Below are 27959 nucleotides of genomic sequence, written 5' to 3'. Positions count from 1 at the left end.
ATTTTGTTTTTTATTTATATATTATTGAAATATTTAAAACATTTTTAGAACAATGAAAATATTGTTAAGCGTTCTCAGCATAACTATTTTTTATACAAAACTTTTAAAATCAACAAGTTGACAACACCCTTAGTAAATGTCACGTTGAAACGTAAAGAAATTCTGTTTTTAACAGGTTCAGACGTTACAGTTACGTTACATTTTGTCACTATAACTGCTTTAACTACTTTACACACAATAGAAACGATCAGCTGTTCCGTTCCGTTAAGGTTACATTACATTACAGTCGGCTAATCCACCCTTAACTCCTACCAATTTGTACGAGCTTTAACAGCAGATTGAGCACGAGAGAGAGAATATTCCAAATAAAGTTAATGAAATATTGGTAGAAAATGTGCCAATGCGTGTAAAATTTTATTTACGTAATAACAGATTTTGAAAAAATGTTTAAAAAATGCAATTCTTCCTTAAAGTTATTGTGGGGTGCAAAATTGAGTACATGCGAGTTATTTTAGTTTTGTCTGTTTTTTTATTTAGAAGTGGATGTTTTTTGTTTTGAATTGTAATTCATTTTGTTACATATTAAACATAAAATAAATGACAGACAAAATTTTTGGATTTGTTTATTAGTTTTATTTTTATTCCATAAGAAGTGCAGAAAATAGAAATATGTACTCACTTGAGCTCCCCACTGTATAAACACACATTCACTTTTATATATCATGAATTCCATGTCACGCACTGTTACAGCGTGCGAATAATTGCAACTGATTTTGTTAAGAAAATAATTTTCTTTAAAGCAGATTTGTCATTTTTATTATTCAATTTTATACTCTTTCCAAAATGTGTAAAGGATTTATTAATCGGTTTTCTATTTTCGTTGGTATAAAACAAAATGTATCGTACGCACGCGTTACAAAATTTATCTCTTTAAAATTTAATGTCAGTTTCAATCAAAAATGTCTGCAAAATTACTTCAGATAGAATTTTCATATTTTTTTACAGCTATAAGTAGCTATCCTAGATTATATAAATAAATATGTTATCTGGAAAAAATATATTTATATTAATATTTTTTAACTTTTAACATCGTCACGCACATGTTACATTTGTCACGCACAATTACACCGTACTTTTATAATACATACCTACTTGGTTGTTTCGAACATCCTAAAAAATAAAATGAAATACAAAACAAGTAAGAAAGTATGGTCGGTCAAGCCCGACCAATACACTAAGTAAAGTTGAAGTGATTTTCGAAAGCGGTCTTTATATGGGAGCTATGACTAATTATGGACCGATCATCATTAAATTAGGTCGTGTTATTTACGTCTATATGAAAGTTATTCCTGTTGAATTTTATGTGTATTCCAATATTTTTAAGAGATTTATGCTCGTTGAAGTGATTTTCGGAAGCGGGCCTTATATGGAAGTTATGACTAACTATGACCGATCATCATAAAAGTTGGTGACATGATTTTTGTATATATAAAACTTATTTGGAGCGAAATTTGTGTAGATCCTATATGAATTAAACATTTATGACCGAGAGGACATTTGTATGGGGGCTAGGTGAAATAATAGACCGATTTCGGCCTGTTTCAATAGACTTCGTCCTTAGGTCGAACAAATTGTTTGTAGCAAATTTTATCAAAATATCTTCAAAATTGCAATTGACTGAGTCATATTTTGTGTCCAGACACACAAGTTGTATGTATTGAAGAAAAAAAGTGTAACATGTGCGAAATGCGTGAATTTTTATACCCTGCACCACCATAGTGGGGAGGGTATTATGCGTTTGTGCAGATGTTTGTAACGCCCAAAAATATTAGTCTAACACCCACCTTAAAGTATACCGATCGACTTAGAATCACTTTCTGAGTCGACGATGTCCGTCCGTCCGTCTGGTCGGCTGGCTGGCTGTCCATGTAAACCTTGTGCGCAGAGTACAAGTCGCAATTTTGAAGATATTTCGATCAAATTTGGTACATATTATTTTTTCGACCCAAGGACCAAGCCTATTGAAATCGGTCCATTATTTCACCTAGCCCCCATACAAATGTCCTTCCGAAATTGGACTTTATCGGTCATAAATGTTTAATTTATAAATGTATCTCCACAAATTGCGCTCCAAATAAGTTTTATATATACAAAATTCATGTCACCAAATTTTGTTACGATCGGTCCATAATTAGTCATAGCTCCCATATAGACCCGCTTCCGAAAATCACTTTAACGTGCATAAATCGCTTAAAAATGTTGGTATACTCACAAAATTCAACATAGTAAACTTTCATATAGACACAAATCACACGACCTAATTTCATGGTGATCGGTCCATAATTGGTCATAGCCCCCATATAAGGCCCACTTCCGAAAATCACTCAAAAATACAAATTATTGAAATTTTAAAAGAAAAAATGTTTTTATTCTTTTACTTAGTGTAGGGTATTATATGGTCGGGCTTGACCGATATAAGATTCGGCACAGCCGAATATAGCACTCTTACTTGTTTTGTATCAGATTTATTTATACAGCTGCCCAAAAAAATAAAGAAAGTATTAAAAATAAATGTCCCACATATGTTTTATCAATTATATTTTTCGCTACACAAAATTAAAATGTCAATTTTGTTCCTCTGATCGATTCTTTAAATTGAATAAGATTAAAAATATGTGAACAAGAAAGTTTAAATATTATATTTAGTTAGCTAGCTTCAATCTTAGCTATTTGTATAGATTTTATTAAAAACTAGTTGATCGCCCCGGCTTCGCCCGGTAGCATTTACTAATGTTAGTTCGTCAAGTTTCTCCAACACTGCCTGTTCTTATTTATTTGCAAATAAAATATCAAAATTTGTACTGCATATTTTAGGGGCTTTTTTATTACAGTTGACTGGACTCAAAAAAGCCGGTTTTAGCCATCTCCTGAAAATTTCGAATCGAATAAAAAAAAATCAGCCAAATCGCTCCAGCCGTTCTCACGTGATGACATTACATACATGGACCATTTCATTTTTATATATATAGAAGATACTCTAATAAAAATTACCCAAGAATGATAAACTAAAGATTACGCCTTGCGCACGATTTTCCATTAGATGACGTAGATATTCCATTGTAAGGGTTGCCAAGTCTGTTCCATATATGAAAATTACAATTTCTGGCGAAACATTTTATGTATTATGTCAGAGTTGGCAACCTTAGAATTACAATTACTTGACTATTAACCAATAGGAACACAGTTTGCGTGATTTCTACATGCGCAGAAAGTTTTAATGATGTGCGCGTGATGGCGTAATCTTTAGTTTATCATTCTTTATCATTATCAATGAAAAATGTTAAGCAAAACCACAGAAAAAGTGTAATATTTGAAAAGCTATGACGCCTTTCACACTAGTCAATTTAGTTGCGCAAATCTCTTGCCCAACAACAAAATACCATATAAAATTTTCTTCTCCTTAACCCGACATTACCTCAGGCATCAACAAACACAAGATGTTCAAGTCAGATATTTCATGAAGTACATTTTTAAAAAATTAAAAGATTTACATTCAGTAAAAATAATTGTGTAAAATAGAAAAATAAAAATAATATATTTAATTACAAATTATTCTGGTAGATTTTCCTGAATATTTTATGATTAAGAACTAATATTCATAATATTGTAAATGGTGAAATCTTGACATAAAATTTATCTTGAAGTATAAAAACATGACGTTTCCAATAAATTTTTTTTGGTTACATTTTTAGCATTTTGGTTATTTTTTTAAACAAACTTGGTTACAAACATTTTGAATTTGTAGCAACACTGTTATGGATCAATATACGATTTTTTTTTTATTTCAAATTATCTTACTCTTAATTTGAAGTTTAAGAATTAACTACTTGATTTAACTTCTCACTTGTACTTAAAACAAGATTTTCTTACTTAAGTACAATTCTGGCTAAATTTGAGTAAAATAAACTTAAATTTAGAAGTGCTTCTTTCTTTCTGTGTACAGTAGTTTTGACTTACCTGCCTTTCACTTAAGAGCATTTTGCATATAAGTGCACAAAACTTGTGTTTTGTATATTTATTTATCAAACTCCATACAAATTCGTTAATTTAAGTGCATTGTTCATACCTGCACATTTAAGATAAGTGCATAATACTTTTGGAAGCTATAACTGGTTTTCATGAAAAAAATTTCATTTAGCTGCTTAATATAAAATTAAATCAAAACAAAATAAGAAAAATACGATTTTGAATAAAAAATTGTGTTGTAAACTTCTTAATAATTTTAAAAGTAGCTAAAATATCAAATTTGTCGTTATTTTTAAAGGAAAACATCACAAAACTTCATGTAAATTATTTGCCGTTAGCTGCTTTTTTTGGGCAGTAAACTTAAATGCACTTACCAGCATCAATGAGCAGGTAAGTTAACTGATGTTAACTGCACTTTTAACTTACCTGTACAAAATATTGTGCAAAGTTGGTTGTGCAGGTAAGTCAAAATTACGGAATGACAAACTTATATATGTATATACTTCTCATGAAGGTGAAGGGTATAAAAATAAAGAACGGACGATAGATTTAAAAAAAGTAAGAGTGCTATATTCGGCTATGCCGAATCTTATATACCCTTCACCTTTGTTGTGGATGCATTATTATTTTTTATAATAATTAGTATATACAGTGGTGGTCAAAACATATGCAACTAGCAACAGAATTTTAAAAAAGTTGTTTAAACTAGTTTTAAAGGTAAAAAAAATATTCATGTGATTGTAATATTTTTTTATTAATGCTTTAAAAATGAGAATATGAAATTTAATTCAGAATTTTTTTGCATTGAAAAGAAAAAAAATAAAAAAAAAACTACGTATGGTTGATATTTAATTGGCCAAAACATATGCAACTAATTGCTCCGAAAACATTTATGTCTATAAAACTTAATATTTCGTGGCAAATCCTATATTTTCAATGACGGCCTTACATCGGCAAGGCAGTGAAGCTATTAAATTTGCAGGAATAGCGTTCCAAGCATCTACCCATCCTTGAAACATAATATCTGAATTAGTGCATTTTTCGGCATCGATTCTTTGATTAACGATTTCCTAAGCATTACTCTTTCGAAGAGGCATGTTATCCTCAGCATTCGGAAGCATTACTCTTTCCAAGATGTCTCTATAGATAAATCAATCCATTATTCCATTAATTTTGAGCAATGGGCCAACTCCTGCAGCTGGAAAACAACCCCCATACCATTACGTTGCATCCTGCATGCTTCACTGTCTTTTTGCAGTATCGCGCTTGAAGCCGCACATGAAATCACTTCCGATGATATTAAATTCTGACCAATTTAAATGCTCCATAGCAAACTTCAAACGTTTCTTTTGATTACATTTTGATATAAGCGGTTTTTTGCGCATAGGAAAAACGTCGGTGAAGCATGCATAATACAACGTAATGGTATGGGGGTTGTTTTTCAGCTGCTGGAGTTGGCCCATTGCTCAAAATTAATGGAATAAGATGCTTGGAACGCTATTCCTGCAAATTTTATTGCCAATTTAATAGCTTCACTGCCTTGCCGATGTAAGGCCGTCATTGAAAATATAGAATTTGCCACGAAATATTAAATGTTTTTGGAGCAATTAGTGACATATGTTTTGGCCAATGAAATATCAACCCATATATATATATTTCCTTTCATTTATACATATAAATGAATTGATATTATACATATCGAATAAATATATAAAAATTCATGTTGAACATAGGGCGTCACGTTTCAGTAATAATAGTTTTTTCCGGGAGAGGGGTATTAACCCGCAGCCCAACCTGCTTGAAAGCGGGGGACCTGAAATAAGTATTCCTTGGCATTGGTTATTAAATGGAGCCAATATATCGCCATGACGATTGGAGCCTCTACGGCACACAGAACTTAAAGTTACACGTTGCCAGGCGTGTCCATCTGAGACCCTCTTCTCCAATCCGCTGATTTGTCCGCCACTGCTTATTTAATTCGCAGTTACCCTCCATACTACATGGTAAGGTTCTCCGCTATCCGCAACCTGAGGAGGCGTCCCTTAGCACTTTCCGAAAAGATTCTTTTATATTTATATCTATGTAGGAAGAAATCCCGACAAAGGAGAAATATAAAAAAATCCCGGGAGAAAACCATACGTAGTTTTTTTAAATTTTTTTCTTTTCAATGCAAAAAATTCTGAATTAAAACTAGTTTAAACAACTTTTGTAAAATTCTGTTGCTAGTTGCATATATTTTGACCACCACTGTATGTATGTACATTAGGGTGGCCCCAAAATTTAAGTTGCGGATGTTCCCACCTAAAATGAAAATTTGATTCATTCTAAGACTACGTTTTGAATTTTTATCGTCCTGGGGTCAATATTTGGCGAGCTGGATCAAAGGATAAAAAGGTCCTTTTTTGAGGTTTTTTACATTTTTTCCATATTTCTTCCAAAGGAAGTATATGTAAATTTGGTATCATATGAAAGGTCTTTGAGAGACGCATTCAATTGGTTAAAAGAAATTTAAAAAAAAAAAATTTTAATTAAAAAATTTTAAAAATTTTCGACAAAATTTTATTTTTTTTTAATTTTTTCATAGAATTTATTCAAATACATAGATGAAATTTCTTGATCATAAACATCATGTAATTTCACCGAAATGGTTTTTCTCGTTTTTTAAAATTCAGTCCAGTTCAATGTTTATTCAAATTTGTTTAAACCCAATTTCATCCCTATCTGACAATCTCTGTATACTCAATTCATAGTATATGTAATGGGCATCAAAATAACTCAAATTTTATAAGCTTTCCATCGATGTATAATTTCGTATACTTTGTTTTTGTTACACTACGAATATTTAAATTTAAGCTAAAACATTTACTATACATCGCGCTATAATGATTATTTTAATGTTATTCCTTTGGAATGTTGTTGTTAATTTTAAGTAACATGTGAAAAACTGCTTATTACATATATTTTTACATTGTTTGCTAAATGAGAAATATTAATTAACAGTTAAAACTTAAAAATATAAATTCATAGAAAATATTTTAATATTAACATAATTTTTTCATATATATTTATTTACAAATTCGTTTACATGAGTTTATTCTATTAGCAATATAAGAAGGTCGATTTTTTTCGATTACTGATAGCATGGATTGACTGACAAAATGTACAAATCGTTCTGTATTTTGTGAATGACATAGAAAATCTGAAATTAGTAATATATTATTAAAATATCACGATTTTATACATAATAGCTTAACCAAAGATAAAATAATTTTCTAGTAAAAAGTTTAATTTTATTATCGCGATTTTTATGAGAATTTATAATGTTTTACCTGGAATATCTATAATGTTGCTTGAGTCGTTGTATTTCATTAATTGTTCTGTTGAGTAAAATTGAATGCAAGGGGGCTCTGAGAAGGCTACCTCTTTCCAATCTATTAAATCCGTGTAGGAATGACAATTAAAATTGAGTGTTGGAATTGTGAAGTATATAATAAATAATAAGTATATAATAAATATGTTAAATGTCACAAATATGTAAATTTATAATACTTATAGTTGTACTTAAAAGAGTACATCTATCAACGTTTTATTAAATTTGTTTATCAAAGTTGCTTATTATCTGTATTAAGATAGATTGCAATTTAAATAAAAGCAAAAAAAAAAAAATATGTAGTATGAAAACTATTTTTGTTATAAAAATGATTTGTTATTACATTTATTATCTCCCAACCTACACAATCATGTCTGATATGCCCTTTGAATTTTTCTTTAATAAAATTAAAATAAATAAAATTGGTATTGTTGACAACAGTGTTCTAAAATGTGCTATGTTGCAATGTATTATTTCCAATCAAAATGTAAATTTTTATTTTTTTGGTTGTTATGCCCTTTTGATTTTAAGGTGACCATATATAAGATTTTTTGTAAAAATTAAAAAAAAAGAGAACAAATTTTCTCTTAAAATTTTACTAGTTGTCAATGATTTTATACAAATTCTTCATTACTTTAAAAATAAACGACAAAAAACAACAACATTCAAAAGCAAATTATTATTATTATTATGGAATAATGTTTTAGCTTAAATTTAAATATTCGTAGTGTAACAAAAGAAAAGTATACGAATTTATACATCGATGGAAAGCTTATAAAATTTGAATTATTTTGATGCCCATTACATATACTATGAATTGAGTACAGAGATTGTCAGATAGGGATGAAATTAGGTTTAAACAAATTTGAATAAACATTGAACTGGATTGAATTTTAAAAAACGAGAAAAACCATTTCGGTGAAATTACATGATGTTTATGATCAAGAAATTTCATCTATGTATTTGAATAAATTCTATGAAAAAATTAAAAAAAACTAAAATTTTGTCGAAAATTTTTAAAAATTTTTAATTAAAAATTTTTTTTTTAAATTTCTTTTAACCAATTGAATGCGTCTCTCAAAGACCTTTCATATGATACCAAATTTACGTATACTTCCTTTGGAAGAAATATGGAAAAAAATGTAAAAAACCTCAAAAAAGGACCTTTTTATCCTTTGATCCAGCTCGCCAAATATTGACCCTAGGACGAAAAAATTTCAAAACGTAGTCTTAGAATGAATCAAATTTTCATTTTAGGCGGGAACATCGATACCTTATTTTTTCTCCATACAAACGGGGCCACCCTAATGTACATATGTATATTGCACGCTTTCAGCGTAAAGCATCCTAAATATATCAAGAACACTTTTAAAAATTGTAGAAGTTACAAACGAAACAAAACACCAAAAAACAAAATACGCAAAGCAATAAAACCAACACACATCCAAACATACGTATTGTTGCTTTTTTGTCAGAAGTAACAAACGAAACAAAACACCAAAAAACGAAAACAAAATACGCAAAGCAATAAAGCCAACACACAACCAAACATACGTTTTGTTGTATAAAAAACAACAACAACGCCAAACAAAACACTAAAAAAAAACAAAATACACAAAGCAATGAAACCAACACACATCCAAACATACGTTTTGTTGCTTTTTTGTCAAAGCATGCAATAAATTCTTTTTTTGATGAAATTTACAGAGGTTGTCTCGGATTTTTGCTCACATCTCCGTTATTTATAGACGGATTTTGCTGATTTTAAATAGCAAACTTCTCGAAAGCATGTCTGACAGAATTATTGATTTGGATTCCGAAGATATCTGGGGTCTTCAGAAAATTGATTTCAACAGACAGACGGACAAACAGGCGGACATGGCTAAATTGACCTTCGCAGTTGTGTGAAAGAACTTTAATTGGAGAAATAAATTCACTAACATTTGTATTTTGCACTGAAGTGTCTGTATTTTGAGCATTGTCATCTGTATTCAATGCCTGTAAAGGAGTCCAATAATTATATCTACTTATCTTAGAGTTCGAAGGATAAACCGAGGACTTTAAGTCCTCAGGTTTAGTAATTGTCCGTCGTTTTGAAATGTTTGTTTTTAATGCAACTTTTGTAAAAGAATTTAGTCACAGTGCGGAGAAAAAAAGACACGTCATACACAGCTGACAGTTACAAGAGAACCCTACCCTACTTTGAACCGCCCAATTCAAATTTTATCCCGCTCGGACCAGCCGTTTAGAAATGCCAGATTTATTTCCAAAAAAATTCGATTCTGCCCCACTGTGCAGTGCCGGACAGTGCCGGAAAAAATATTTTATTCGTCAAAAAAATAACTTTCGTTTTTAACTTCTATATTTAGTTCTTTTAGCACCATATAATTTTTTTTTATAAAAACATAGTTTTGTTCATCCTGAAAAGTTTGCATTAATGAATAAATATAATTTATTATTAAATACCTAACTAATTACAATATGTTTTCAATATTTAGGCTTATTTAAACAACAGGACTTAATGCATACCATAGCTCAACTGCCAACAGAAATGTATATACGTCAAGTCACACCTGATAGTTACAGACAGGTTTTACGTGCTATCAGACAAAAGGAGATATACAAAATAATTGTTGATACGAATTCTGAGAATATAGAATTATTTTTTCGAGCAGTAAGTAATTTAATTAGGTGTACTATAATTATATATTTCACTTATTATTTTCTATATTTTAAAGATTTTGCAACTTCAAATGAATGATTATCGATATCATTATATGTTTACAACATTTGTAAGTATACACATACATATTTATGTTATGATGCAAGACATAATTATTATATTTTGATTGTAGGATCTTGAAACGTTTGATCTAGAGGATTTTAAGTACAATGGTGTCAATATAACAGCCTTTCGTTTAGTGGATGTAGAAAGTAAACGGTATATTGATATAATTGAGCAAATGATAAAGTTTCCTCATAGTGGTTTAAATATGATTGAAGGACGCCCTTACATACAGGTGAGCTATCAGTATCAGATGAACCATTTTAAATTGAGTAGCCTCAAGGTGCTCAAGATGGAATACAATAAATATTTTTATAATAAAACAAGTAACGGGGCTATATTCGGCTGTACTGAATCTTATATACCCTTCACAAAAGTTAACCTTAAGATAAAAATTAAAAATACTGTTTGTAAATAAAAATTGGTTAGTGAAACAAATATTTTTCCCCATTTTGATCAATTGCTGGTCCGAATTACTATGGCAATATACACATCGTTGGAAATGACTTTGAAATGTCCATCATTAGATTCCCATAAAGTCTATATTCTGACTTATTAATCCAGATATATCTTTTTTTTTTTTGCTTATATCTCAGACATTTGAGGATCGATTGTTATAGCAACCAACATAATATTACGCAATATTTTTCCACGTTCCAAAGACAGCTGGTTATATGTACCGGAATGAGAATCTTCGACCAAGAGCTGTCAACCCAACAACAACAACGCAATATTTTAAAAAGAAAATCTTGAGTATCGTAATATTTTCTATAGAAAATCTTGTGCATCATAATATTTTCTTTAGAAATTCTTATCTATCATAATATTTTCAATATATTCCCGATTTTTACACAGTGTCAGATTTGAGTAATCTAGAGGGACTAAAGTCTATATTTTAAAATCGGATAAAGATAATTCAATGATTTTTGAAAAACAGTTTTCCTACGATTTAATACATTTTTGGAGAAAAAAAATGGATGTTGGCGTGGCAATATACATGCATACATACAATATACATACAAATGTTAAAATCACAATTTTAAATTAAATTTAAAAAAAAAAATTAAATTTTGTTTACCTAAAAATATTTAAACAAATTTATTTTAAAGTATAATTTGGTGAAGGGTCAATAAGATTCGGCACAGCCGAATATAGCTCTCTTACTTGTTGTTTCTAGAAATAGAAATGATGGTAAACGCTACAGTAAAAAAATTTCACTGAACTCAACGGAACTCTGTAACTTTTTTTCTATTGAAATTATAAAATTAGCTGGCTTTATTTTAAAATGCAATGAAACTGTTATTTAGTAAAAATATTGTAATCTAATATTCAAAAAGAATTTTTAAAAAATTATAAAAAAAAACAACAAAATTCAACGATTCAAGCATTGATTATTTTGAGCAAGAACTTTTAAAAATATTTAATGTCAATAAAACATATCACTATCTGATACTGTTACATTGTGGTTGTTTACATTTTTTTAATTTAAAACGCGTTTTTGTAAACCGGGTTTGTTGTTTATTGTATTCAATAAAGTTTTTTTTAAAAAAATAGGAGTTTTTTATTTTAATTAAATCCCGCTAAAACTATGAAATGTTGAAAGTATTACACGATGGCAACCCTAATTCTCTTTTTGTTTCTCTTTTACTCTATTTTGTATGAACTAACCGTTATAATTGTTTTTGTGTTTCCACTGAATTTATCATTCCTTTTTTTTTAGTTTTGTAGTTAAGTTCTTAATAAACCACTGAATAAGAAAAACGTTTAGGTGTCCGCGTTTTATTTTGTAAAGTTACCAAACTAAGGAAAATAACTAATAACAATAGGTTATGGGCCCAGGCAGCGTTGCCGTTTTGGGCTTTTCCTACCAAATTTGGTAGGATTTTTTTCGTTTGGTAGGAAGGTAGTTTAAATTGATTTTTGGTAGGTTGGATCAAAAAGTACACAGAGAAAACAGATTCGTGATAGCATAGATTCGTTTGCACACATAGAATTTTTCAGTTCTAACAACAAAAAGTCAGTTGATAAAGAAGAATTTCAGTTGAGGCAACCAAACTTTAGTTACCCCTTCCAAAATATGGTAGCCACAACTGTAAAATTCGGTCACTAAGATAGTATCATTCGATTGGCAACAAATTCGGTTGCTATCACGAATCTGTTTTCTCTGTGTATTTTATTAATTTTTTTCTACATTCCCGGGTACCCGAAATATATAATGATACTGTAAATTAGCCAAATTTCATATAAAAACTTAGCGTTATAATTATTAAATTGAAAAATGTCAGCCTTTTATTCCATAAATCCATTCCTAATATTTAATTTTTTAGATTCATTCCAAAGCCTTTGTTTAAACGGAATTAAATTTAAAGTGAATTAATAACAGAATTTATTCAAACTTTGAATGATTAAATTTTTGTTAAATCAAATCATTTACAAAATTAATTGAAACAAATTTTCTTAAGCCTTTTTGTACTAGATTTGAATTGAAGAAAAATTTAATCAATTAATAAATTTGAGAAGCTATTTTGTTATGGATTTGAAGAAGAAATTTAAAGAAATTAGAATGATTCAATAAGAAATAAATTCTATAAATAATGAATTCACTTTTTAAATTTTCATACGAAAAACCACAAATTGCCGAGATATAAGTAAAAAACTGTAAAAAAAACTTTTCACTGTTTGTTGGCGAAAAAAATAGAGTTCTTAGTTGTTTTCAATGTATTTTCGTCAGTTTTCAATTCCCGGGATTCCCGACTAAAAATCCCAGGAATCGGGTAGTGAAAAATTGGCAAAATTCCCGGGAAATTTGTACCGGGATAAAAACCCTACACATAACGTTCCTTTAAAAAACTTGATCGGATTGGTAACAGACGGTGCTAACGTTATGGCTGGTGACGTTACTTACTAATGAAACTGACTTGTTTTACATTAAGTGCACATGTCACTCACTCCAACTCTGCTCCAGTTATGCATGTAACTTGTTGCCAAAAAATATTGAGCTTCTTTGTGGTAATATATATACTTTTTTCACTCATAGTCCCAAAAGAATTAACGAGCTTAAAGAATTTCAGGAATACTGTTCTGTAAAATCTCATAAAATATTAGGTGTTTGCCAAACAAGAAGGTGTTATTGCAAGAATTATAGAACAATGGGACAGTTTAAAATTGTATTTTATATCACGTTTTTATGACGTAAATGGTATAAGAGTAGCAGAACTGGCAGAAAGTATGTCTAATAAAATCAAAACTTATTTTTTATTCTTGACATACATACATATGTATATGATTTTAAAAAAATGGTAGGTTTAAAACGATTTTGGTAGTTTTTTGACAAAAATTTGGTAGGAATAAGATTTGTTCAGTGGCAACGCTGTTCGGGTTGTTTGAAGAAAATCATCGTAACCTGAACAATATGAACGCCTGCCATGGGTCTAGAGCAGAGGTTCGCAAAAATAAATCCTCTCACCAATACACTTACTCTCACCATCACATTCAATTCTTTATTTTATTCAGTGCACCTACAAACACACAAATACAAAAACTGAAAAAATAAAGAAAAAGTCATACACCACTGCTCATGCGTATTCCTAGTTGTCTCGTTGAGTGGACAACGACTACTAAAATGTAAGAGCATAAGAATACGTGTGATTTTATTTTCCACAATTGTGGTATGGGCTGCGCATTACTGGTCTAGACCAAGGTGGAGTCAGTCAATCAGCTGATTACTCTTTTTTCGCTTGTTTGGTTCTAACATCTGTCAAAGCTTGTTTTTATACTTCAATATCTATATATTCAAAGCTAATTAACAAAATATTTATATTTTGCATAAATAAGTAAAGCCCTCACTATTAAATTATCTACACTATATTTAGTTTTAATACATATTTGTTTAATTTTTAATTTCTGTTTTTTGACATTTGTTAAGATCATTTGTTGTTTTTGTGGAACTACCACCACCTTGTATAAATTCGCCTTGGTCTAGACTCTAGAGCAGGGAAAGGCAAAACATGGGCGCCGCGTTTTTCATTTACTCTTCTCTTACGTACATGTGCACACGCATTGTAGAGAAATAAACAACTTTTAATCAGTCTAGCTTGAGAACTCAAACAAGCAGGTTGTGTATCGTTTTTTTTATCGCACAATTTAAGAATCAGCGTTGCCAGAAAACAATTTTTCCCAACTTTTTTTAAAATGTGTGATGAATATGAAATGAATTTTTTTTTTCTTTAAATTATTATGACAAACCAGAATGCTTGGTTTGCCAACGTGCGTTATCACGCACTAAAAAACATGACATGCAAAGGCATTATCTCGCATATCACAAGGAATATGAAAGTATTACTGGTGATGCAAGAGAAGCCCTCATTATTAATCTTAAGAAAACTTTTTATGAAAAAATTATTGCTGATTCTAGTACACCAAACTCTGAACAAGCTCGAACAATTATTCGACGGACAGAGCATATCAGTGCATTTATCTTTTCAAACATTAAGAAAAGAATGCTTAATTGCAATTTTTTTTCCATATGCCTAGATGAATGCACTGATCTAAACGATATATCTCAGCTAATTATTTGTGTAAGAATTGTCAATGAAAATTTTGAAGTCCACGAAGAAATGTTTTCCCTATATGGCTTACACAACAATGTAAGAGGAAAACTTATTTATGATATAGTAAATGAAAAAGTTCTTTATTTTACTGATAAGAGTAAGCTATCCTCTGTATGCACTGATGGTGCCAATGTAATGTTGGGTAAAAAAGAAGGTTTTGCAGGACATTTGCTGAAAAGTAATTTAAATATATATGTTTTTCATTGCATTATTCACCAACAGGCATTATTTGCAAAAAATTTAAATGTAATGAGTACAATGAAAATTGTGGTTCAAATTGTGAACAAAATTCGAGGTGGTCATAACGCCTTAAATCATAGAAAGTTCAAAGATTTTCTTGACCTCGTACATGCTGAATATGGTGATTTGGTTATGCATACAAAGGCTATTTAGCCTTCGCTCGGAAGTTATTTCGTTTTTGGATGAAAATACAACAAATGAAACTAAAGCATTGTCGGAGCATTTGAAAGACAAAGCCTTTTTATTAGATTTTGCGTTTTTGACAGATATTACTGAATTTGTTAATCAACTTAACCTCGTGTTGCAAGGAAAAACACAAACAATTTTCGACTTGTTCTCTGCAGTAAAGCAATTTATTAGAAAAATTAAAATTTTAATGCAAAACCTTAAAGACAATAATTTGACAAGCTTAAAAAGAACATTTGAAATTCATAGCGAAGTTCCAAATATAAATGACAAACTAAAGGAATATGTAAATGTGATTCAATCATTAGTGCTTAATTACAATAATCGTTTTAATGATTTTAAAAAAATTGAAAATTTGATTGAGTTGCATAACAACCCTGTGTTTTGTAATATAGAGCACCAAAGTCACGATGTAAAAGCAGAATTAATTAAAATGAGGGAAGATCTAGCTTTACCATTAACTAGTGGGATAGAGTTCTGGAGAGGTATTTCTGGTGATATATACCCAAAGGCAAAAAATGAAATTTTAAAATTATATTCAATGTTTGGATCCACCTACATTTGTGAGTCAACATTTTCTATATTCAAACAAAAAGTCGAAATCGTTTAACAGATACACATTTAGAAAATTTGATACGCATAAAATGTTGCCCATATGAAATAAATGTTGAAGATGTAATGCAATTTCCTGACTGATTTTCTAATTTTTCGCAATACCCTTTTAATATGCGTATTAAATTTTCGAAATGTCTTAAACGATTTCGATTTTTTGTTTGAATATCTTTTAATATAGAAAATGTTGACTCACAAATGTAGGTGGATCCAGCTAGATCTTCCCTCATTTTAATTAATTCTGCTTTAACATCGTGACTTTTGTGCTCTATATTACATAACATAGAGTTGCAATTCAATCAAATTTTTAATTTTTTTTAAAATCATTAAAACGATTGTTGTAATTAAGCACTAATGATTGAATCACATTTACATACTCCTTTAGTTTGTCATTTATATTTGGAACTTCGCTATGAATTTCAAATGTTCTTTTTAAGCTTGTCAAATTATTGTGTTTTAATATAGAGATTTTTGGAGATTTTAAATTTTTAATTGGGGATAAGTGTTGAGAGCGGAGAGAGTGTATAACTAATACAATCGTAAAATGCAATAGTATAGGTAGCCTTTCCCTGCTCTAGAGCAGTAATGCGCAGCCCATAGCACAATTGTGCAGAATCAAATCACACGTATTCTCATGCTCTTACATTTTAGTAGTCGTTGTACACTCAACGAGACAACTAGGAATACGCATGAGCACTGGTGTATGACTTTTTCTTTATTTTTTCAGTTTTTGTATTTTTTTGTTTGTAGGTGCACTGAATAAAATAAAGAATTGAATGTGTTGGTGAGAGTAAGTGTATTGGTGAGAGGATTTATTTTTGCGAACCTCTGCTCTAGAGCAATGATGTTCATTTCATTGTGCTTTCGCGCTGAGTAACAACACACATATTCTTATTCTCTTTAAAAGAGTATAACAAATGTCTAATTTTTTCAGAAATTCATTAAGCATTGTTGTTGGTTGGTATTTGGACGAAGCATAGCAAACACACGCGTTTCAATTACAATTGAACACAAAACAACAAAGTCAGAAATAAATAAAAAATTTGAGAGAATTTCGGCCGTATAATGTATATTCTTTTATTTCCTTAAAATTTAAATTACATTCATTTAATAAATTGGTTATATCTGGCAAAAATTCTAAATCTAAACATTCTTTATTTTGTTCTTATTTTAAGTGTTTGACATTATGTTTGCTGGGTAGCTCTCTCACCATTACATCTTCATTTTTATTTTTGAACATCACTGTCTAGAGGTTTCTAATACATACGCCATCTGTGGTGTACTTTCTACAATGTTCTTTAACTGAATATTCGAATTCGAATATACGGTCGCATCAAACAGCGTTGCCAACTTACGATCAATGGTCAACTGAAAGCTTTTATTCAATGTTAATAATGCCCACAGATATGTTACAGTTTGCTATTACAGCACTGCTATTTGAAAGCATTATGCTACTTTTAAATCAGCCGTGTTAAAATCGTTATATTTGAATTCAAGTACAATTTCGTAACAATATATACAATTGGTCAATTCACAAGGTCTCTTAGTCTGCTTTTACACAGGGCAAGTTTACTTGAAGCAAGTCTCGTCGATTCCCTTTTAAACTTGCTCGTCTGTTTACACCAGCGAAATGCAAACTCACACCACTACAGTTTTTAGATATTGTAGTTGTATGAGTTGAGAATTATTCTCTGGCAAAAACAAAAACAACTAGCTGAAATAATGAAATAAACAAGCATAAAAGCGTAACACAACCTGCAACTATCAATGCTCATGCGAGACTGAATGTTTTTATACAATGTGTGTGCTTGCGTACATGTGAAAATAAAAACAAGAGAGCTCATTTGAGAGCTCATTGCATTTCGCTGGTTTACACCAGTGATCAAGGCGAATCTATAGAAGGTGACGACAGATGAACAGCTGATTATTTTTTTTATTCAGTTGTTTAGACAAGTGAACTGTCAATTCACTTGTGTTTGTTGTGGCGAAAAATACAACAAACCCAAAAGCAAAAACAACCACAGGCAACTTTGACAGTTCACTTATCTTTTTACAAAAACAAAGTATCTGTTGTTTTTGTATATGTTGTATTTGTTGTAGTTCTGTCGTCACCTTCTATAAATTCGCCTTGCCAGTGATGTTCAAAAATAAAAATGAAGATATTTGGTGAGAGAGCTACCCAGCAAACATAATGGCAAACATTTAAAATAACAACAAAATGAAGAAAGTTTAAATTTAGAATTTTTGTCAAATAAAACCAATTTATTAAATGAATATAATTTAAATTTTAAGGAAATGAAAGAATATACATTATACGGCCGAAATACTCTCAAATTTTTTATTTATTTTTAACTTTGTTTTTTTTGTGTTCAATTGTAATTGAAACGCGTGTGTTTGCTATGCTTCATCCAAAAACCAACCAACAACAATGCTTATTGAATTTCTGAAAAAATGAGACATTTATTACGCTCTTTAAAAGAGCGTAACAAATGTGTTTAAATTTTTTAAACAATTGTTGTATGGGATGAACATCACTGGTTTACACACAGCAAGTCTGTGAGCAATTTTGTATGTCAAAACCTAATAGACGCCATATTGAAAATGAGAAAACAAAAGAGAATTGAAGAGACTTGCCAGTACAAGCAAGTGTGTACCCCTCTTCTTTCTTCTTGCCTCTCTCTCCTATAAACTCTAGACTTGCGCAAGAAAAATTGCCCTGTGTAAAAGCAGACTTATCAGTTATATTGTCATAATGTCCTAATATATTACGACTCGGCTGCTCGGCTTAACCGACTCTTAGGCATTCGACGCAGGCAGTGTTGCCATTTTAGAAATGAAGAAAAGCGCCAAATTTGTAGTAAAAAAGGCTAAAAAAAGTGTAAAAAACGCCAAGAGAAAAAATAAAATTTTGAATACGTATTTTTTCGCTTTGCAAATAACACATTAAAAAAGGGTAAATTTGGCATTCAAAACAAGGATAAAAAAGCAAAAAACTTTAAATAAAAAAGCATGTTAATATTTAGGAGTATATCATGGCAGAACTAACAAATTACAATTATTAGAAAGTATGTTTTCAATTATACATTTCCTATAACGTTAAACAAAAGAAAATGTAAAAATATACAAAAAATTAAATTTCAACCATAAATTCATTAATAATTGAAGAAAGACTACATTTTTCAAATAAGTGTATACTATTTTCAATTAAAACGTTAAAAATTTATAAAATATCGCGACAACAAATTAAAACAAGTAAGAGTACTATATTCGGCCGTGCCGAATCTTAAATACCCTCCACCTAAATATGATGGTATAACAACTGAAATAATATAACAATCGTTAGAAAGACTAGTTTACGCAGTAGATATTTTATTTCAAATGTACAAACAATTTTTTCTAATTCAGCAATTTATAACTGAAATTCCTATTAGAACGTTTGACGCAGTTAATTATTGTCTTTTAATTGAGAAATTGTAGTCTAAATTTAATTTTTCTAAATCTTCGTGTAAATTATTATTTTCTTACATAGGTAACCGTAAACAGTTTGTTGGAACTGGGTTAAACGATCTACAATATCTGAGTGTCAAAGTGGCGCACAGTGGTGTGAGAAAAAAAGAGGGATATAAATCTGTAACATCTAAACCCTTAGTCCGATTTTAATGAAATTTCACATGCGCAAAGGGGAAGTGTTGTCGAGTTTAAGTCTGGACCTCATGAAATGAAATTTAACAATTTATATGCTTAATAATTAGTTAATACGTTTGGATCAACATTTTTCCCTTTTAACCTCAAGTGAAGAAACAGAGTATAAAAAAGGGTATACAAATATATTTAGACAAATTTCAAAATATTTGGTTGTGGGACTTATGTGGGAGCTATGACCTATTATGATTCGATTGCAATAAAATATTTTTACCTGATTATTATGTTTTTATGTGAGAGCTGTGACCAATTATGGACCAATATTCACAAAATTCAGTATTATGATTTTTGAATACAAATTACTGATCTGTGTACTATTTTGGTTTAATATATGGATGCTATGACCTATTATGGTCCTAAGTATTTAAGGGCTATTTTTGTAGAATTTCAAGAGTGGACCTTATATGGGAGCTATGCCGAATTATGGACCACTATTTAAAAAATCTTGTAGTACGATTCTTGGATACAAATGACTGATCGGTGTAAAATTTTGGTTGAGTATAGATTTTTATGGATATTTGTGCAGGGTAATGTGCTTTCCTGAAGTAGTTCTTATATGGAGGGTATGACCAATTATGGGACTATCATCATAAAATTTGGTACATCGATTTTTGTATATATTGAATAAATTTGTTTTGAATTTCAACCTGATAACTATATTTGTAAGAAATTTATGAGGATTTTAGTGATTTTCGGGAGTGGACCTTATATAGAAGCTATGGTTAAATATGGACCGATATTCACAAAATCCAGAAGTATGATTACTGGATACAAATTATTGATCTGTGCGTTATTTCATTTTGATATCGATATGTTTTTAATATTTTTTAAGGTTAATATCTTTTTTCGGAAATGGGCCTTATAGGGGAGCTATGACCAATTATAGGCCAATCTGCATAAAATTTGGTACAGTGGTATGTATATATATGAGTATAATTTTTGTCGAATTTTAGCATGATAAATGTATTTATAAGAGTTTTATGAGTACTTAACTGATTTTTGGAAGTGGACCTTATATGGGAGCTATGGTCAAATATGCACCGATATTCACAAAATCCAGTAGTATAATTTCTAAATATAAACTATGGATGTGTGTGAAATTTTGTTTTGATATTGATATTTTTTAGATATTTATGTAGGTTATTGTGATTTTCGGAAGTGGTCATTATATGGGAGCTATAACCAATTATCGGCCGATCTTCATAGAATTAGGTACAGCGATTTTGGTATATATGGGGATTATTTATGTCGAATTTCAACTTGATAGCAACATTTATAAGACATTTATGCTTATTTAAGGGATTTTCGGAAGCGTACTTTATATGGGGGCTATGGTCAAATATGGGCCGATCCACGAAAAGTTTTGTAATATCATTTTTTTTATCACGAAACTTATTTTTGCTGAATTTTATATGGATATTCCTATTCTGTAGGCATTTATAGACCATAGAACCATATTTCGGAAAGTAATTTGTATGGGGGCTAGGAGAAATCTTGGACCGATTCTTATAATTTTCACCAGAGTTACGCCTTTTATCATAAAAGTAACGAGTGCAAAATTTTATGATATTAGCTGCAATATATTTACAAAAAATGTCCAAATATATGTGAAAATTATCAATTTTTTTTTGAGGTTGTTCCACATTTTAATTCATAACTTTGGTTCCACTGTACCGATTTCCCTGATTTTCAATACCAAACTGCTTAGGACAATAATAAACATTCTTCTTGCAACTCTACTAAGTTTTTTTGCGTATTTTGGACGTGAGCGTGTTTTACACAGACAGACAGACAGACAGACAGACGGACAGACAGACGGACATGGTTCAATCGACTTAGAATTTCATAAGGATCAATAATATATATACTTTGTTGGGTCTCAGATGAATATTTCTCAATGTTACACACGGAATGACAAACTTATATATACCCTCATTCACCACTTATGGTGGTGGAGGGTATAAAAATGTAAGTGATTAAATACATACATAGTTTGACGTTTTAGCGGTTAACATTGGATACTCTCTGTAATAATTATACATGGTAACTGATTGTACCATGGGATTAAACAAAAACTTAAAATAAAAATTTAGTAAAAAATAAAACTTTTTATAGATAAACAATTTCATTTTCAAATACATCTGTTTCATAATCATCAGCATCATCGGGCCACAAAACATTTGTAATGAAATACTCATTTTTTAAAAGTCTGATTTGTTTCAAAATCACATGGTTACATCAAAAAGCACCAAAAGCGGTATTTGGTAAAAAAAGGGTAACGACACCAAAAAAGAGTCATAAAATACCCGAAAAACGTCAAAATGGCAACACTGGGCGCAGGGGTCTGCTGGTTGGTTACGATAACACAATAAACATAGCATATAGAGTAGTATTATTTTGGGGAATTTTTTAGCTTGAAAAGCAATAAAAACCATTGTGAAATATTATGACAATATGACATGATAAGAGACCTTGTGAATTGACCAAATGTATTTTTGGGTTTTTTGCTTATATCTCAGCCATTTGAATTTCGATTTTCTCGATTTCAAATAGCAACGGAGCCGGAAGAATTCTGGAGATATTGATGTGTCAATCATCTTTGTAAGTTATTAGGGGATTTGGAAAGTTGATTTCAACATACAGAATATATTTATGGAGTCGCAAATGAAAAATGTAGAAATTACAAACGTTATGACAAACTTATATATGTATATATACCCGTATATATATATATATATACCCTTGCCACTCATGGTGAAGGGTATAAAAAAAAAAGTATAATTTAATAACACTGTGGTACACTCAAAAATAACTTGATGAATGACCTAGTACATGTTGTATGTCTAGAAGAGTGTATTACAAAATCTGTATTAAATGTTCCAATACACCCTCAAATTTCCGAGATATAGGCAAAAGTATATTTTGTTGGGCCCGCAAATTTAAACTTTCTTAACTCAGTCATTATTTAACCGATTTTAATTTTTTAAACGACATTAAAAAGGTACGAACGTGGTTTTTCCAACTATATGTACTTTCATTATTACATTAATATAAATATGTAGAGATATTTCGAATACATAATATGACAATTTTCAACTATTACGAGTGTTTTTTCCAGATATTCTTTTTAAATAAAAATATTCTTAAAGCCAGTGTCCTTCTGAGAAAAACAAACTTTAATTTATTTAAATCGGTTAAAAATTTACAAAGTTATAGTAACTAACTTAAGAAAATTATTAGACTTCTAGATTTAGGACCTATTATAAGATAAAAAATCAGTACTATGATATTGTGCAAACACGATATAAAAACGAAGGAGAAAGACAGTAAATACTAGGGTATTCAATCGATTAACCGTTAATCGGTTAACCGATTAATTTTGGACGGTTAACTGTTCGAATAATTTGAAATTGCCGATTTTCAAATAACAAATAAACCGATTAATTTGTATCGATTAACCGATTAACCGAAATTCCTTTTTTTGCACTTTAACCATTTTTTTGTATTTATTTTTTTATTTCTATTCAAATACAAATTTCAAATTAAAATTAGATATTTTTTGAACATCCAATAAACATGATTAGTGAGTATGTATAACAACTGACATATTTAATTTACATGTATTTGAAACTTTGTTTGGATTTACATGTATAGACGAAACTTTTTTTTGAAATGAGTCTTTTATCATAACTAAACGAAACTATGAAAAATCTAAAACAATGCAAAAAGGAATATTCTTTATCATGCTTTTGATTTCTCTAAATATACAATCAGCGAGAGTGTTTTTTCCAAGAAAAGTTTTATTAAATCTAAAGAAAAAGTCTTTTAAATTATATTCTTTTAATAAAAGATTATTTCAGAAGATCTCACTAAAGCCCTAAAAACCTCACACATTGGTCATTTGCTGCAACAACGTCATAATTCAAAAAACGTCTTTGAATATTTTATGGCATTTTACTACATATTTCTTAAATAAATGTTCAACAAATCATGCGATTTCAGAAATATAAATAGTAGATGTTAATATCTTTCTAATCTGTATTTAACCCAAACTTATAAAATATACGAGAAAACATGAATTTTAATTTTGATGTTTACAACAAAAAAACACTCTCAAACAAAAAATAATTGACTTTTTTGAAAACTGATAAAACTTTAAGAAAGATTGTAGAACAGCTCATATTTTGTATTAGTTCAAAAAACACGGATTTTGAGTTATGACGTTGTTGCAGCAAATGAGCGATATGTATGCAAAAATTATCTCAAATACCATATTTGCTGTATTTTATGTTTTTGTACACAAAATTCGTTGTTGTATTTTCAATTTAAAATGAAAATAAAAATTAAATTAACCGATTATTAACCGAATAAATCTAAACCTCGATTAATTATTTGCTCGATTAACCGATTAAATCAGAAACCCGATTAATTGAATACCCTAGTAAATACATTCTGAGTAGTATCTAACTCCATTGTTGTAAATTATATTTAAAATATTTTTGTAATAAAACCAAACTAGTATTTTTGGTGCAGCTTCAAAAAAAACGCATAGTTTTTTGTGAAACAAAGCTAAAATTATAGAATAAATTGTGTTAAGTGTTAATAAAAATCTTTGATATATTAAAATATAAGTATGTACATTAAATTGTTTATTTTTGTCAAATCATAATAAAGGTTGGTCCACGATGCACGATGTTAATTATGAGCAGCGTTGCCATCATAAAATATTTTGCCTACCAAATTTCTGATTTAAAACTACCAAAACCTACCAAAATTTAAATATTTGAGAAATGCTATTTGGATTCGTTTCAAAATTAATGGTTAAATTAAAATTATATTATTGCTGCTATAACATTACCCAGAGGATGAATATTATTTAATTACACTACAATCATAAATATGTCACACCTAAAAATTGTGTGTGGATCGTTTCATAATTGACCATAGTTTCTATATAGGGCCCACTTCTAAAAATTACTTTAATGAGCATAAAAATCCTAAAAGTGTTGGTAGCCCGACACAAATAAGTTTCATATAGAAATAAATTACGCGTCCTAAGTTCATGGCGATCGATACATAATTGGTCATAGCTGCCATATAAGGTCCACTTCTGAAAATCACTCACGAAAATAAATTATTGACATTTTAAGAGAAAAATGTTTATGCTCATTTACACAGCGCAGGCTATTTATTACTTGTGTTATAGATAATTTTCAAAGATTTAGAATAGGTGAAACTGAAATCGAGAAACAGCAGAACAATTTTGGCATTTTTGAACTGAACTAAAAATTTAAGATAATTCTGTGTTCATATTTTATAAATAATTTTATTATTTTGGATTAACATAGTTTTTTTGTTATGATTTTTATTATTTTGTTCTTAAAAATACTTATTCAAAAAACCTACAAAAATGCGACAAAAATCGGAACAAACCAACCAAACTACTAAACGTCAATTTGTTAACTTAAAACTACCAAAGTTGATTGTAATTCACACCTTAACGTCAAGTTTTTTCTCCAACATAATTTGATATTTTGTTTCAATGTTTGAAAAATTCAACCATGGAGAGATTGTTGAAGCCATTTACGGAAATGGGCGTTCAAATCAAAATGCATTTCGTACACTTCGTGAATTTTTGGTCAGCATAATCGAACAAATGTGTCCACAATTGCAAACCGGTTCTTGCCATACAGCCAACGAATCAATGGCACTTTTGCGCGAGAAATTCAGTGTTATGATTTCATATAACGATTGGCCAAAAATAGAAGAAGTTATAGTACAGACATGAAAGTCGGAGCAAGGATTCGTGTCCTTCCTATGTATCCTCAAAGTTAAAAATACTAAAAAATTTTAAAAAATAAATCAAAACTTATGAAATTTTGTACAACATTTTTCTGGAACATTTTTAACGTTCTGACCAAATTTGGATAAATGCGGCGTAAGGAATGTCAATTTTCAAAAATTATAAAAAAATATTACAAAACAATAATTTTCATAATGTAGTTTTGTAATTAAAACACGTATAACATTCATAATATGTCAATAAAATATTGTTTCCGAATGGGAGGAAGGACATACCCATACTTATAATATTTTTTTTTTTTAGCTTCTAAAATTAAGTAGTATGACGGGAAAAAATCTTTTGAATATAATTCACTACTTTTCTCATCATATTATACATATCTCCTAACAGAGAGATCCATGTCTATATATAGAGTAGAGTTGTGTAGCTCATGAATGACCTAGTTCAATTGAGCAATTCACTCAACTGAGCGAAGTGAATCATTCATCATACTGAGCGTTTTCAGCTCATCACTGAGCGTATTCAACTGATCGGTTTTGTTTTATGCTCATGTTTCTTTCAGTACTCATGAAAGAGCTGCACAAGCACATTCATTTGTAATCTTCAATGTTTCACATGTTTCACTTTACTCGTCAATTCTGTAACATTATTTCGCTCACTGACATTGAAAAGTGCATGAGTATTGTGTCCTACAAAAATAAAACGATTATTTGAATGTAGTTTTGTTATGTATGTATATGATCGTATGCTGCCGCGTATATATTTTAGTTTCAAGAATTATTAGAGTTATTCAAATTATTTTTGTTTTCATGAAGGAATTTTTATATGTGTGCTATTGAATGAATGTGAATTTATTTATGGTATGGTGATGTAGAATGAAATAAAGAAAGAGTATTGCTACAGTTTGTAAGTAAATTTCATAAAAAAATAATGAAAAAGGGAAATACATAATTGTTATTGTTAAAATAATAATTGTAATTGAAAGTATGTAATTAGTAAAAAAAATACTATTTCAAAAATACATTAGTGGGATTATATCTAACAAAACACATAATTAAAAAAAATACAAAGTACTGATATTCTTAATTAAATTAGCAATATTATTTCAATCACTTTTTTTAGAAAACATATATCTTATGCACTTTTTTACTATACTGCTACATCAACAGAACATTTGTCAGCTGCCATGAGCGACCTATCGTGGGGTTTTCGCTGTTTTTTGGAATGACAGTTTAGAATTTCTGAATTTAAGGAATAAGATTTATAAATTCTTATTCCTTAAATTCAGAAATTCTATTTACACACAGTTACTAAATTATACGTACGATTTACTTTTTGGGCCTTTTCTTAAAAATCTATATATATAAAAATACAAGGGCTGACTAATTCATTCACTCACTCACTCATGACTGATGAGTCAGTGAATCAGTGAGTGAAAGAATGAATAAGTTAGGCCTTGTATTTTTTAATATATAGATTTTTAAAAAAGGTCCAAAAAGTAAATCGTACGTATACTTTAGTAACTGTGTGTATATATTGTTATATCATGAAATAATTAAGTTAATGTTGAAAATATACAAATTGTATCACAAAACTATTTTTCTTTCGTATTTTTAGTAGAAATTTTGTTGATCATATATACATATGTATATAAGTTGTAAAAGTCAGGTAAAGAAAATATATATTTTGCCAATTGATAACTAACATTATGTAAATGGGAAAACCCCCAAAAAATTGCAACAATATTCATTTTGGTTTAGTTGTTGTCACATTTTTATTTTGGATCACAATTATCAGATCATCAAAATATTTTTCCGTTTTCAAATTCCAGTTAATATCTTGAGTTTTTTGGTAATTTTATTATTTTGTGGTAAAAGAATACCTTATAGTTAGTGAATGTTCTGCTTAACAAATATTGTCTAAACATTTGGTTAGTATCGGAAATTAGAAATAATAAAAATTAACTCTTTTTTCCGCAAAAATATTAGTTTAAATAAAATACAATTTGATTTTTTAAAATTTTAATCAATTATTTCACGCATAAATCTCTAATTGTCAAAAGACTGTGTGTTTTTACAACTAACAACAGAAATAATTGATTTAATTCACTACAAGCAATTCTCAAAATGAAATGGTCATTATACAACATACTGAGCTAATGAGCTAAAAGAGCGACCTAGTTCATTTCAGTGAGCTGAGCTGAAAAGAGCGGTCACTTCACTGAGCTAATAAACCCAACTCTAATATAGAGCTAATGCTTGTTCCACCGATAACTTGCAAACTGTGCATCGGATATTATCTGTGCTGCTTTAGCTATAGCATTAACAGAAGTTGATGCAACAAGTTCATCGACTCGCCTTCTTTTCGTGCGCCGTGATGCTTCTTCATAACTTAATTTGGGCCGACCTCTGCAATTGCTTACTCAAACTGATTTTTTATAAGTTAAATTAAAATAACTCACAGTACAAACTTCTTCACTAAATATTTCAGTATCTAACCAATCACTCAACTCAGCTTCAAATGTGCTTCTCATACGCGAGTGTTTCTTCCAATTAATGTTGAATTTTAAAAGTGTAAAAATTATTTTCTGCTCCTTTGAAAATGATTTGCTATATATTGTTTACA

General features: G+C 29.6%; 1 protein-coding gene across 1 annotated transcript in view; it reads left to right on the top strand.

Annotated features, from left to right (window-relative positions):
- Positions 1 to 27959, top strand: part of LOC135962777 (glutamate receptor ionotropic, kainate 2-like) — a 290464-nt gene that overhangs the window by 30773 nt on the left and 231732 nt on the right. The window contains exons 2-4 of the mRNA XM_065514670.1: positions 9895 to 10070; positions 10135 to 10188; positions 10252 to 10416. Of these exons, the coding sequence (XP_065370742.1) occupies positions 9895 to 10070; positions 10135 to 10188; positions 10252 to 10416 (395 nt within the window). The remainder of the gene's footprint in view (positions 1 to 9894; positions 10071 to 10134; positions 10189 to 10251; positions 10417 to 27959) is intronic.

Source organism: Calliphora vicina, chromosome X (genome assembly GCF_958450345.1).
Source record: "Calliphora vicina chromosome X, idCalVici1.1, whole genome shotgun sequence".
Taxonomy (NCBI): domain Eukaryota; kingdom Metazoa; phylum Arthropoda; class Insecta; order Diptera; family Calliphoridae; genus Calliphora; species Calliphora vicina.
The sequence above is the reverse complement of the archived record's forward strand: the minus strand, read 5'-3'. Positions and strand labels throughout refer to the sequence as shown.